Source organism: Miniopterus natalensis, chromosome X, assembly GCF_054644295.1.
Source record: "Miniopterus natalensis isolate mMinNat1 chromosome X, mMinNat1.hap1, whole genome shotgun sequence".
NCBI lineage: Eukaryota > Metazoa > Chordata > Mammalia > Chiroptera > Miniopteridae > Miniopterus > Miniopterus natalensis.
In genome coordinates, this window is record NC_142103.1 from 31,920,176 (window position 1) to 31,933,943 (window position 13,768).

At 36.7% G+C, this 13,768-nt stretch overlaps 1 protein-coding gene across 1 annotated transcript in view; it reads right to left on the minus strand.

Annotated features, from left to right (window-relative positions):
• Positions 1-13,768, minus strand: part of DIAPH2 (diaphanous related formin 2) — a 709,361-nt gene that overhangs the window by 346,898 nt on the left and 348,695 nt on the right. Inside the window, exon 23 of the mRNA XM_087813361.1 lies at positions 11,944-12,073. Within this exon, the coding sequence (XP_087669487.1) occupies positions 11,944-12,073 (130 nt within the window). The remainder of the gene's footprint in view (positions 1-11,943; positions 12,074-13,768) is intronic.

Below are 13,768 nucleotides of genomic sequence, written 5' to 3' on the forward strand. Positions count from 1 at the left end.
TATTTAAAAAGACAAAACTAAAAAACCCTTAACTCTAACAATACCATTTTCATATATTTAGCAGTTTACTGTAGCTTTAGAGTAAACCAGTAAGTGTTAGTATTTGTAATGAGGTCACTGGGTGTTTCTAAATATAGTAATCAATGTTCCCATTAAAATACAGAACTTACCAAGGTTTACACTGCTTTCTCAGTTTCTCTTAAATTGATGAACACAACTTTCATATTTTATGGCATTTTCAACTCTGTTTTTGATATTACCAGTGTTGGTACAGAGAAAAGAGAAAGGAATACAGAAATAGACAAAAGCTTAGCTCTTATCAATTGTGTGACCTTGAGCACTTTACTTACTGTTTCTGAGACTCAGGCTCCTCTTCCATAAAACCATGCTTAAAACAGTGCCTGGCAATTAGCAAGCTCTTTATAAATGGTAATGGTTATTATTTTCACTATTAGGCATTAGGAAAACTGCATAATTAAGTGATAAACAATAGTGAGCATAAACATTAGCCTTTGGTTTTCTGCTACAAATGCGAGCAGAATTCATTTCTTTAAAATGCACATCAAAAAATGCTTTATTATCATTTTTATTAGTTATGATAATATTCAAAATTCATGCCTCTTTTATTTTCCCGTAAACATTTACTATTAATTACTTAGAATATTCCATTAAAAGCTACATGCTTTTCCTTTTCTTCCATGTTTATGGAAAGTAAGGACAAGGATAACCTAACAAAATAAGACCCTGGAAGTTTTAGGATCAACCCTTGAATATGGAATGGTAAGTCTTCATCAAAGCTTACAGATGTCACTCAAAATAAGAGGAGTTTTTGTGATCATGTTTTAGAGTCTTATTTCTAAAAGACTACAAGATGGTAAAAGTAAAAGAATATGTAAAGAAAATAAAATTAATGACATCATGGATTCTTTCAGAGAGCTGTATGATTTAACAAGCAAATTTTGATGTTCATTTTAAAAAAGAGACTGAACGAAAAACAAACCTGGTCAAAATCATCTGGAATGAACATCATGTTAGCTTGAACAATAAACCATTATTTATCTTCAGCACCTTTCTCCTTAAGGCATTTCCACATTGACTATCTAATTTTATTATTATAATCACCTGGAGGGATAAGCAAGCTAAGTATGACCATTTCTATTTTTCCAATTAAGAAACGTTATTGTACAAAACAGGAAACAGGCACTGAGAGGTTAAATGGCCAAACTACGATCCAACAAGGAGGTAGTAACCAGGGTGAAACGAGAATGCATATGTTCCGATTCTCATCTTTGCACATATTATTTCCAGCATGTGTTTCTTTCAGATATGACTACACCAGAATCCTTTGCCATAGAGCTATTCACTTCCAATAGGACTCAGGGTTTTTCCCCTTATTATTTCAATAAATCTTCTAATAAAAATGCCAGCTCCAGTCCGACTGTTTTACATGAAAATACCATTAAGGAGTTTGAGCCATATGAAATTGGCACCAGTCAATATTATGTTTGCTACTTACTAATTTATCTCACCACCTTGAGGAATCCTAATTCTGGAAAAAGACCCCAATTAAATTCAAGAAATCACACCAGCAGTGCAGCCTCCCCCCGCCCATGACTTGGTTCTTGTAGTCAAGTCACATTAGAAATGTGTAAAAAGTGGCAAGCAGGAGCAATTGCTTAAGGTGCTGTGATACTGTTCTGGCAATTTCCTGAAATCCCTAGCCCCTGTATCCCTAAACTTTGCTGATCCTTACTGATGACGCCATCAAGAGGTTGGTAGTAGGGAAAACTGCAGTAACAGTAACTAAGCTGATTGCCAGATGCCACCCATTTTTCCCCCCAAGGGTACAAGGCAGCTCCGCTTGGAGCAGGAGCTGCCTCTTCCTATGACTGCTGTGGCCGCAGGCGGCGGGTTCTTTCTCCATTTCTCTTCTTCCCTCTTTCTTCCCTCTCCCCTCTCCACCTTGACATTACTACTCAACATCAGTCCTTTAATTTCTTGCATCAAATATGTCCCTGAGTTTTACCTGAGAAGTCAATCCAACTATATCAACTTTAGGAGTCAATCCAGTTATACCATTTGATGTACAAATAGTCACTTTTCAACTAACGAGCTTGAATCCACAATGAGATAAAACTAAGTAATATTCACATGTATCCTAGTTCCTGACATTGAAGCAAAGCCACAGTGATAATGATGACAGCGGTGACAGGCTCTTGGTGAAAATTTTAACTCCAATGTGCTCGGGCCATGGTGGGATTCAATGCTATACAAGACAACACAATACTGATAACGACTACGGAAAGATCACCCTGGATGCTTACGTGGTATATAATGTGCTTGGAGGGGTTTTTTCCTTCATTTATTTAGATACTAGAGTGTTCCATCTAGTCTTACACCCAAAGACACTTTGATAAAACCCTTAAGTGACATATGACTTGCTGAAAAATTATTATTTACAATAACATCAGATCAACTCTGAGAGCAAATATTTATACAATGAATGGGATCATTATAACTAAGCACAAGGTAAAACATGAAAACCTTTTGAATGAAAATGCAGTGCCTTTCTGACTTTTCATAAGACATTGCATATTTTAAAAATTCAAATAACTGGCTTTTAAAAATGCTTTGTTGAACCATACATATATTCTGCACACAGGTGACCAGCTGAACAGATTTTCACCAACTAAACATACCAGAATCTATATCAAGAACAGCACATGACTGGCACCCCATGAGCCCGCACACAACTCCTTCTACTCACAAATCCACACCCTGAGTGACCAATATCATGATTTCTAACACCATAGATTAGTTTTAAAGAATACTTTTTGAAGATTGGGTTTTCTACTAGTTGCTTAATGTATAAGAAGTTGAAATGAAATATCTACAAATGTATGTTAGTTCCTTTAAGTTCCCCTTGTGGAGTTAAAGACAGTGACAAGGGTGAGGCTGATGTCCAATAAGCACTCACTGAGTTGAATTTACTCTCCCAGTCCTGTGCTGGGCTTTGCACTAAAAGACGAGACAAATGACAACATACATGATTTCAGAAAGCAGCCATAAACATGGAAACCCTTAGACTGTAATGCAAGAGAGTGCAGGATCGAGTACTAAACTAGGACACTGAAATAAGTACCATGGCAGAGGAGGGAAGAGAGAGAACACGCAAAGCCAAAACAGCTGAGAAGTCATTGTGGAGGGGTGAGCCTTAAGCTGGGACTTCGAAAAGGTACTCAGGGTCATATATATATATTTACATTTGAAAAGATGATTCACTTCACTAGCTTAAGGGAAATTCAAATTTAAAACCAGAATGAAATATCACCTCGCAGCAGTTAGAATGGCTACCATCAACAAGACAGGCAATAACAAGTGTGGGAGAGGTTGTAGCAAAAAAGGAACCCACGTAGCTGCTGGTGGGAATGTGTACTGGTTCAGCCACCAGGGAAAACAGTATGGAGGTGCCTCAAAGAATTCAGAATAGAGCTACCACATGACCCAGCAATCCCTCTTTTAGGTATCTACCCTAAAAATTTGAAAACATTTATTCATAAAGGGGGGGGGGGTGGGGGTGGGGGTGTGTGTGTGTGTGTGTGTGTATATGTTCATATATATATACCTTTATGTTCACGGTGGACAAAACATGGAAACTACCTAAGTGTCCTTCCATGGAAGACTGGATAAAGAAAATGTGATACATGTATACAATGGAATTCTACTCAGTCATAAAAGAGATGAAATACTGCCACTTGCAACAACATGGATGGATCTTGAGAGTATCAACCTAAGCAAAATAAGCCAGACAGAAAAAAAATAAGGATCATGTGATTTCTTTCATATGTGAGATTTAAAAAAGAAAGCAACAAACAAGCCCAAAAAACCCTGATAGGCACAGACATCAGTACGGTGGATACCAAAGGGGACGTGGGTGTGGGGAGGTAGAAGAGAAAGGGGGTCAAATATATGGTGACAGAAGGAGACTTGACTTCGGGTGATGGTCACACAATACAATATACAAATGATGTATTATGGAATTGGACATTGAAACTTATATAATCTTATAAGCCAATTTCATCCCAATAAATTTAATGAAAAATTTTTCTAAAGATACTTAGGGCTTAAAAAGGTTGAGGGAAGGAGGTGGTATTTCAGTTTGGAAAAGAGCAGAAGCCTAGGCTCTGAGACAGGCAGGGCAATGAAGTGAGACAAATAAACTATGCAAACAAATGTCTAGCAGGAAAAGATCCTGGAATGCAAAAGCTAAGGTACCCTGACAAATGCCTATATAAATCTACAAAAATTGTTGATACAATTATATCTTATTAAACCTGTTTAATTTTTTTAAATTATAAAGAGAAATTAGATAACTCTAGAGTGAAGGAGAATGGCAAATGCCACCTTAATTGAGTGACCAAAGTTAATATCACCAGTAATGGAACAAATTGAAACTGAGTGACATTAGATGGGATGTAATGAAAATAACAGCATGACTTCTGTGATATTTCCAGATTGAAAGAGACTAACGGGTTATGAAAAGTAAATGTGTGAAACTTGACACTGGACTGGATCATTTTGGACATTTTGGGGCCAACTGGTAAATCGTGAATGGTAGCAATCAAAAACAGTAATATATCAATGTTATTTTCCTAATTTGGTTGGATGTATTATGGTTGTATAGGAAAATGTCTTTGTAGGAAAAAACACTAACATATTCAGGGGTGATGGAGCATCATGTCAGCAACTTATTTTTAAATGGTTCAGAGGGGGAAAAACGTTCTTTATACTGTAAAAAAATGTTGATTTATGTTGAAACATTTTACTCAAATCCAAATGGCCGTGGTCTCTGCTTCCTTTCATTGCTAACTGAAGACATTAGTGTTTTCAAGTTTCCTCTAGAAATGAAAATGAATCATAGTGTTTTTATACATTATGAATGAAAAACACTGGTTGGTAATAACTTGATTACTAACCAGCAAGAAGACATGACTTTCTTTCCTGGGTCCTTTGGACATTTCAGGTTGAAAAGACATTTTCTATACATGTTCTAGATCTCTTACTGTTTTTACTATTTTTAAACAATTCACTGTGTTAAAAAAAAAAAAAAAATAGCGGTGACTAGGTGAGAGTAAGGAAGAAAGAAGTATAACAAACTGGAAAATGTATGGCTTTGATTCCCTAAAACTTAATATCTCTTTAAATTTTATAAGATATTTATGGTATTGATATGAATTACATTCTAAGTTATTTTAAACAGTATGTATAAAAATGTCCAAAGGAAACTAAATAAACAATTTTTTTTTTTAAATCCTCACCCAAGGATATTTTTTCCACTGCTTTTTCAGAGAGGAGAGGGAAGGGGGGGAGGGGAGAGAGAGAGAAAGGGGGAGAGAGAGAGAAACATGGATGTGAGAGAAACAATGATTAGTTGCCTCCCCCAAGAACCTGGACTAAGGCTGGGGATGGAGCCTGCAACCAAGGTACGTGCCCTTGACCAGAATCAACCCCGAGACCTTTCAGTCCATGAGCCGCCACTTTAACCACTGAGCAACACCAGCTAGGGCAACAACCATTAAAATTTTTTATTAAAATGATGTAATGGTATGATCTGTACTCAGTTTAACTCAGACTGCTAACACTGAAGTAAGGTGGAGTCTAGTGATATTTTGTCACCTCAGTATATTATCACGCGGTGCTTCTAAAAAGTTCCACTAAAAATTTAAATGTGCTACGATATTCCACAGTTTGACCCCTTCTCACATCCTGGGTCCCATGAGTCACTGTACATTAAATGCTCTAGAAACAGTAGGATTCTGTTCCATAACTCAAAGATTTTTTCAATAAAGCTAACAGTGGACAACCTGAAAGTAATTTTTTCCGGGCATCAGAATGAAAGAGAGAAGTTTCAGCTGTTAGAGAGAGATTACACTGAGACGGTTGGCTGCCATCAGTTCCCTGAGGCTCAGTCCTCACTGTTAACCCTAAATCTTATGGTTTGGCGGCCTCCGTAAGTTGGGGTGCTCTCCATTACCTCGATGGTTTCCAATTTGAACTTTCTCCTTGAACGAAGTAAAAACTGGACCAGGAAATACTGTTAAGTCCCGGTGTCCCGCACATTCTAACTTACCTTGTTTTTCCTCCCGGATTTACAACAAACAGTAATTTGCCGATGGCTATTCTCGATTTGTGAACTTCCCACAAGGCCTTCTTTTGAAACATGCCTGCTATACTGTAATGATATGCAGGATTCAGCTTAATAAACACTGAGTGAGCATCTACTTCTCCCTGACGTGCTGCGCTAGACCTGAGACTAGAGAGACACATGGGGCACATTCCTTGCCACTGAGGAACTCAATCTACGAGGTACACAGAGAAGCAAAGAGTGAGATACACAATGCCGAGGGGGTATGTGCTAGGTTACCAATAAGGCTACCATGCTGCTGTGACAGAAAGAAAGAAAGGAGGGTGATTTTGTCACAATGGGGCAAAAGAGATCAGACCACTACACCCAGTAAGCCCTTCATGTGGTCAGCATTTACTTTCCATGTTTTCCAATATGTGAGCATCAGTTCTCTGTTGTATATTCTGGACCACAAAGGAAGCAAAAATGGAGCTGCAATATATGTAATGAAATAATTCCAGACAAGGTCTGTGAACTCTCACGGACTCTCCGCCCAGTTGTGTGATTCCTTCCTCATTCTGGGCCTCAGTTACTTCAACCAGGCGATCAGGGTTCGATTCCCGGTCAGCGCACATGCCCAGGTTGCGGGCTCGATTCCCAGCAGGGGGCGTGCAGGAGGCAGCCAATCAATGACTCTTATTGATGTTTCTCTCTCTCTCTCTCTCCCTCTCCCTTCCTCTCTCTGAATCAATCAATAAATCAATAAAATAAAATAAAATATAAAATAAAATAAACTGATGAGTTGGGACTAAATGCCGATTTGATGATCTCTAAAGTTTCCGCCAGCTCTGGAGTTTCAGAAAAAGTTCTTTTGGGTTTTTTTTTTTTCATTCCCCCCATTTTTTTACTCTGCAATTATATTACTTCTAAATTTTTCTTTATTTCATAGATTTTTTTTTTCCCTACAGTATTTCCTGTAATCTGAACTTTTATCACTATCAATCCTATGACTAAGTCAGAGCAGATAAACAGGTAATCAGAGTTACTTATTATGAAATGAAAAGATGGCAGATATCAAAAGATATAGTAGGTCATTAAAATTTATAATAATTGATTTGATTCAAAAGAAATTAACACTGTTCATAAGAAACTTAACCAGTTTTTATTTTGTAGGATGGCACTAATTTAACCGAAGTGAAACCCATTTTGGATTTATGCAAAACCTTAGGATTAATAGTGCCTTCAAATACATTAATATAATTTTTCCCTGATGAGTAGAATAGTTTTAATTAAACTTTACTAACCCCTTTGGTTTAATCCCTGGAGGCAACTTATAAAACACTAGAGGTTTTAAATCAAACTATAAAAATATTCAAAGCTGAAAGTTAAAGTGATAGCCACAGGGGGTGGGGGGACAATAAAGGATTTATAAAATATGTCTAGAAAATGAGTCATGCTTTAGGCAAGATACATCTGTATATCTATCATGTACAATTATACACACATGTGTATATATAATCTTAAAAATTAATCATTGGGGAAAAGGTAATTGTGGTTTATCAAAAATACTTTCAATATTTAAAGGCATCGGGGTCCCTATAGCAACCAGTTTTTTCTCTCTAAAGACTCATTAGTATGTCGAACAGGAGTGAGAGGACCTGCAGATTTATAATTTAACCTAGAATAAAAGGACCAGAGCAAGATTATTTTATTAATGACACTGGTAATAAAATTACATTGTACTGTTTCATTCTGAACTTCATAAGGACTATGAGAATATCTGTCTAGAAAGAAGTCAGGCATTCTCCTCCCTCACCCAGCCAGCTTGCCACCCCCTCCCTGAAATAATAACTAAACAGATAAACAAGTGGAGTCAAAGCAAAACAAAACCACTCTAACTCCTTAGGCGATGCTGCATCAGTCTTTCCCACCCAAGTACCCCTAATGGAAGAGGAGACTGAATACGTGCCCCTAGGAATCTACTGCTAGTTTGAAATTTCTTTGAAGTCATCTGTTTTATTTTAAAAATTCATGTGAATTTTGCATTCTGCTCCATAATATATATCTGTTTTAATGTAAAAATGATGTGTTTTCTCCCAATATCTGTGAATTGCAGAGCTCTAGGAAAATAGCCTAAGTTTAGGCCACAACTCTGCATCTTCCAAGACACACACAACTTTAGAGGCTTAGCTTTACAAGGAATAAAGGCAATCCTAAAATAAAACTTTCCATGGAACTCACATACTTCCTTCCTTCAGTTTTCCTTTCACTTCAGTGTAATTTTTTTTCTTTGTCAGTTAATTTGAGACCTATGACTTCAGTGCTGAACTGAAATAAATGTGTTATTTGCCATAACAGGAAGTATCCTTACTCTATGAAAATAAAAACTCGGGTTCTAAAACTCCAAAACCATAAAAAAAGGTACTAGTAGCCATACAATTGTTCTTTACATTGGAGTTACATAACTGAATCACTAATTAAATTAGTTTTATCTTATCTAGATAACCTTCAGCTTAAAAATGGTTACTGTTTTTTGGTTTCCTTTGTGAAAGTGATCATTTCACAAGGAGATAGTCCATCAAGTAAAATGAATTATACAGTGTTGATCTCTTTTTGTTTTTGCTGGTGGACTGGGAATATATATGTGCTATACACAGCGCTGAAGGTGACAGAATGAAATTCCAACAGGACTGAACTATACATGAAGCAAACAAGGTAAGTTAGACTCAAATACCAAGGAAAAGTATTTAACTATAAATAAAAGGGAAAGTGCTTGACCTTTTACCATGTTTTGGGTTTTTTTCTGCAGACAAAATTCAAAAGTATTTCCTCCTAAGGCTTTAGTAGCAAAATCTTAGGGGGGAAAAAAAGAAAAGGAAAGAGATGCTGAACAGTGATTTGAAAAGTGATAGGCAGTTGTGGTAGAGGACAGGGCAGGTGAGATTTCCAGGCGTGGGATGCAGCATGAAATCAGAGAGAGAAAGGAATAAGAACGGCCCAGGGAAAATATGCCTGGGCCCGCGGAAATGAAAACCAGGAGGGAATGAAAGATGATGTGAGCAGGCGGAATGTGCTTAAGAACTTCTTCAGTTGAGGACTCTGAGTCAGAATTTCATAGGGACAGAAAAAGAACCAGTGAAAATAACTTGAGAATGGGGATTGCTGTGGCCCAAACACTGTGGTAGGAAGAGGCTTCCTGGCAACAAACAGTCTTTTGAATACACTAGCAGGGAGAATGCGCGAAAGCAGAAATCATCAAAACATAGCAGAAATATTTTGCCCTGAAATGGATTGGGAGGAAGAAGTTGGTTATGTTGTAAAACAAAAGCATGAAAGGATTTACCAAAAGCCCAGACACGAGAAACGAACAAATAGCACTGACTAGAGTACATGCTTAGCTGAGACTGGAACCATAGGTACCCTTATGATTCTAATCGTTCCCTTCTAACAAGGCAATAGAAAGGGCGAGAAGATTCAGAGTAGCATGTCAATTACTGCCACTGCTATGACTAATGATAAAGACAGCGGCCCAGCAACAGCTGAGTATTTACTCTTGCCAAGCTCTTTACTACATACTTTGAACACGTTAATTCATTTTATCTTATTGTTACTATCATTTCCATTTTACAGATGAGGAAATAAAAACTTGAAAGTTTAAATCACTAGTTCAAGGTTATAGAACTGATAAGTAATAGAGCTGGGATTACAGCTCTATAAAATGTAACTCAAAAGGCTGTGCTCTATAGGCTACCTTCACCTACTGCAGTAGTAGCTAAAAGTGTGTATGATATGATATGATATACATATAGACATAGATATAGATAAACAGGTATTTAGACTTAATCAAAGCTGATATACACTGCCTTCCAGATTTCATTAGAGTTGTTCCAGATTATTTTGGCTAAAAATACGTTTATCAGATATATTCATGTAAGGTATACTTAATGTAAGAGTTAAAAATCACCACTGTAAAATTTGTTGTTGTTGTTGTTAATCCTCCTTCAAGGCTATTTTTTCCATTGTTCATTTTAGAGAGAGTGGAGGGGAGGGGAGAGAGATGCATTGATCTGTCGCCTCCCCCACGCATCCCTACGGGGACCGGAGATCAAGCCTGCAACACAGGTACATGCCCTTGACTAGAATTGAACTTCAGACCCTTCAGTCCGTGGGCCAATGCTCCATACTCTAACCACTGAGCAAAACTGGCTAGAGTGCTACTGTAAAATTTTATTTAAACATATACTTGATATGCTTCCACTCAAAATCTTTCTGAAACTGAATCTACATATTAAAGAAATAAAATTTAGAAAAAGATTCTGGTAGAAGACAATTAAAAAATTAATAATAGCCCTGAAATGATCTAATTTTAGAATTGGTCTTATTTGTGGCATTTCTCATGTTTTAAATTATAATACAAAATTTCTAAATATTGCTATTATTCCATGTTAGTTATATATTAGTCAATACGCCTCTAGTCACGAAAGTGTGTTTTTAAATTCAAGGACCAAAATATAGAAATTCTTCAAAAAAGCAATTGCCAGAAAGCTATTATAGTTGTAGTAAGTATAATTTTCCATCATATTATAAAGTTCATTTTATAAAAAAGAAAGCAAATAAATAGTGCTATGGAGTCATAGTCTGTCTCCTTGTGTTATTCTGGTCCTTGAACCACAAAATGCAACATATTGGATTAAATTAAAGAAACATGTTGAAGGTCTGATTGACAATACCAGACCAGCAGAGGCAACCACTAAACAATTTTACACAAAAAATATTTTGAGCTTTATAAACATACCCTTTTCCCGTTTGAAGGACACTAACTGGTTTATATGGATTGTAATAAACTTGGGAAATGTACCTGCTTTCGAGCCCTTACTGAAAATCCTCAGAGTTATAGAGAAATGTATTTACTACAGTACAATTTAAAATACAAGATTTATGGCATACGTAAAGGGGACAGTGTGCTTCCCCACATATATAATCTCACCTGCAAAAAAGTCTCCTTAATTCTTCTCTCTTTCACTTTTCAACTTCTTACTAGAGTGGACAGTACTTGCTTAACCAACAAAGCTAACTAGCTCCAATTACAATCTTTGTCCCCCCTCTCCTGTTCCTCCCTGGTGCCAAGCTCAGAATGATGCTGAAACCTCTGAGGTGGCCACCGTACTGCCCCAACCTTGGAGTCACCACACCCTCAGCTGCCCTAACGCACACCGCCGCTGGGCCTTGGTTGCACCGTCCGCGCTCTGGAAAGTGTGCGCTCTCCGTGGCTGTAAGCATCCTGCGGTCATGCCTCACCCTTTGGGCCTCGTCGATGAAAACCTTCTCGTATCAACCCATCCCAAATCACCTTCTCTCTCGTCTGAACTACAGCACCTTATCCTTTGTGTGACGCTTCTCACAGTCACCCTCCTTTCATAAAGCATCTGTATGTATGCCTTTTCTTAGCTCCTAGATACTCAAGCAGGAAAAGTCTCACAATCACTTTGCTATCACCAAAAGCCCCATATTACGGATCCTTTGCAAACAATATACACTTCAGGGTTTACAAAATGTGTGAACGAACATACTATCTGATCGGAGATATGAAAGCTTCAATAACCTAGCAGCATTACAAAATAAAGTCAGTCCAAAGCAGGCCATTAAAACACACCATGCTGTCAAATAAAACCCAACAGAAACCATCTGCCTGTTTTTCTTATATCAGTAAAGAAACAGAAAAAATATGGTTAATGTTTATAGCTTACTTCGTCCTGCCATTTAAAGTATAATACTTAATTAAGCAAGGAACAGTCTCAAGGCAGTTACCCATCAATTACCTTTACTTGCACTTTCGATATGTTCCAGTTCTTCAGGAAATTTCAGAATATCCCGGTACTTTTCCTCACAGATTTCAGCAATGAAATGCAGGAGAGTTGTTTTTTGATCTGCTGATTTAGTATCTCTGATCTAGAATGAAATAACAAAAATTGTAGCATTTTTTTTTAATAACATAAATATAGATTCTTTTTTAAGTGAAATGAATAAACTCGATTCATCATAACTAATTAAAAAGTAAGTTTGGGGTAGGCTCCAGTGGGCTCTAGTAACAATGCACTGGATTTTAAAATGATCTCCGTATTTTAAAAGGGAAAAGGATGACCACAAAAAAGCGAAAAATTAAACTTAAATCTACATTTTTTTAAATGTCTAAATTATTATGGCCAAATGATTCTTTTCATGAGGAAACAATTTGCATTTAAGTATTGATAATAGCAGTCCAAGTTAATGTGTGCTTATGTTATCAGCATTCTGTTCTTTGCTTTATCACAGAAATATTCTTGAAAGCAAGATTTGTTTGTGAGGATATATTTATTTCTAGCTATCGTTGATGCAAATTAATGTAAAAGAGTAAACACATTTTACCCTTCTTTACTTGCACAGGCCATCAAAAAATAATAACTGACAACTTCTTATGTGGATTTATAAACAGAATCTGAGCGCAATCATGTTAATATGACAAAGTTCATTTGTCTGCTTACATATTGTATTTCCTTTGCAGAGACACTAGAAAAAGATGCTACGGTTAGAATGATAAAAATCTTTAAAGATAGGATACAAAAATTCTATGATGAGAATCTAAGTGTTTTCCTTAATATAGCTCTCATACTACACTAAGCTGCAAATGAAATCGAGGATTTACTGAAAAACAAAGGATAAATATGGCATAAAGTATCAAGTTTTCTCATTCGACTGGATGTTTTAATTCTTCAATCCTTAGATGATGGGTTTGTCAGCTGATGTTCATACTGATTCAGGGTTTTTAGCGTTAAGGATTACTCTGTTTAGAATAAATGAGTATGCTTCACAAACAGGTTTATGAAAAGGTTTGGAGGATATTTAGGTAATTACAGAGTAATTTAATCTTCCTGTTTTAATGACTCAGACCCAAAAGTCAATCAGGCCCACATTGAGTCTCTTTCATGCTACAGCTTTTTAACAACTGTTTACAGCCCAATGCTATGAAAAACTTCAAAGAAATATTAGTCTCAGGGCTCAAAAGAGAGAGTGAGCCACGGGAGGCGTGATGTTGAAAGTTCAAGTGGTCACAATTATTTCTTTTAGAATTTCTGGGATTACCTTCTCCCAGGTAGGAAAAATATTTAAAACTTGGCATTATCATGCTGCTCTTACCAAACACCTTAAATTGCTACAAGGTTGAAATGACACAATTCAAGGACAAGCTGTAAGAACAAAAAGCACTAAAAACCTTCAGGGCAGTTTGTCTTAAATAAGGCTTATGGCTACAGAGGAATCAATGGGAGGCCTCACTTTCCTAAAGAGAGGTCTTTACCTGGGATTACTGTGTTACATGTTCCCAAAGGGCATCGTTTTCAGAGGATATTGGATATTCCAAATAATAAGAAAATTAACATTTCCTTTTTATCATACAAATTACATGAATTCGTAAATCCTAAAAAGATCAGGTGCTTAGGGAAAATGAAGGTACATCTTCCAAAGGGAACAGAAATTGATCTATATTTTAAGAACTCTGTGATGACAAATACACACAGACAACAAAAACCCACCTAATTTTTCAGGACACTAAATTGTACAAGTATATTATAATTTTTTTAAATGCACATGGCCAACACTAGAAAGTAA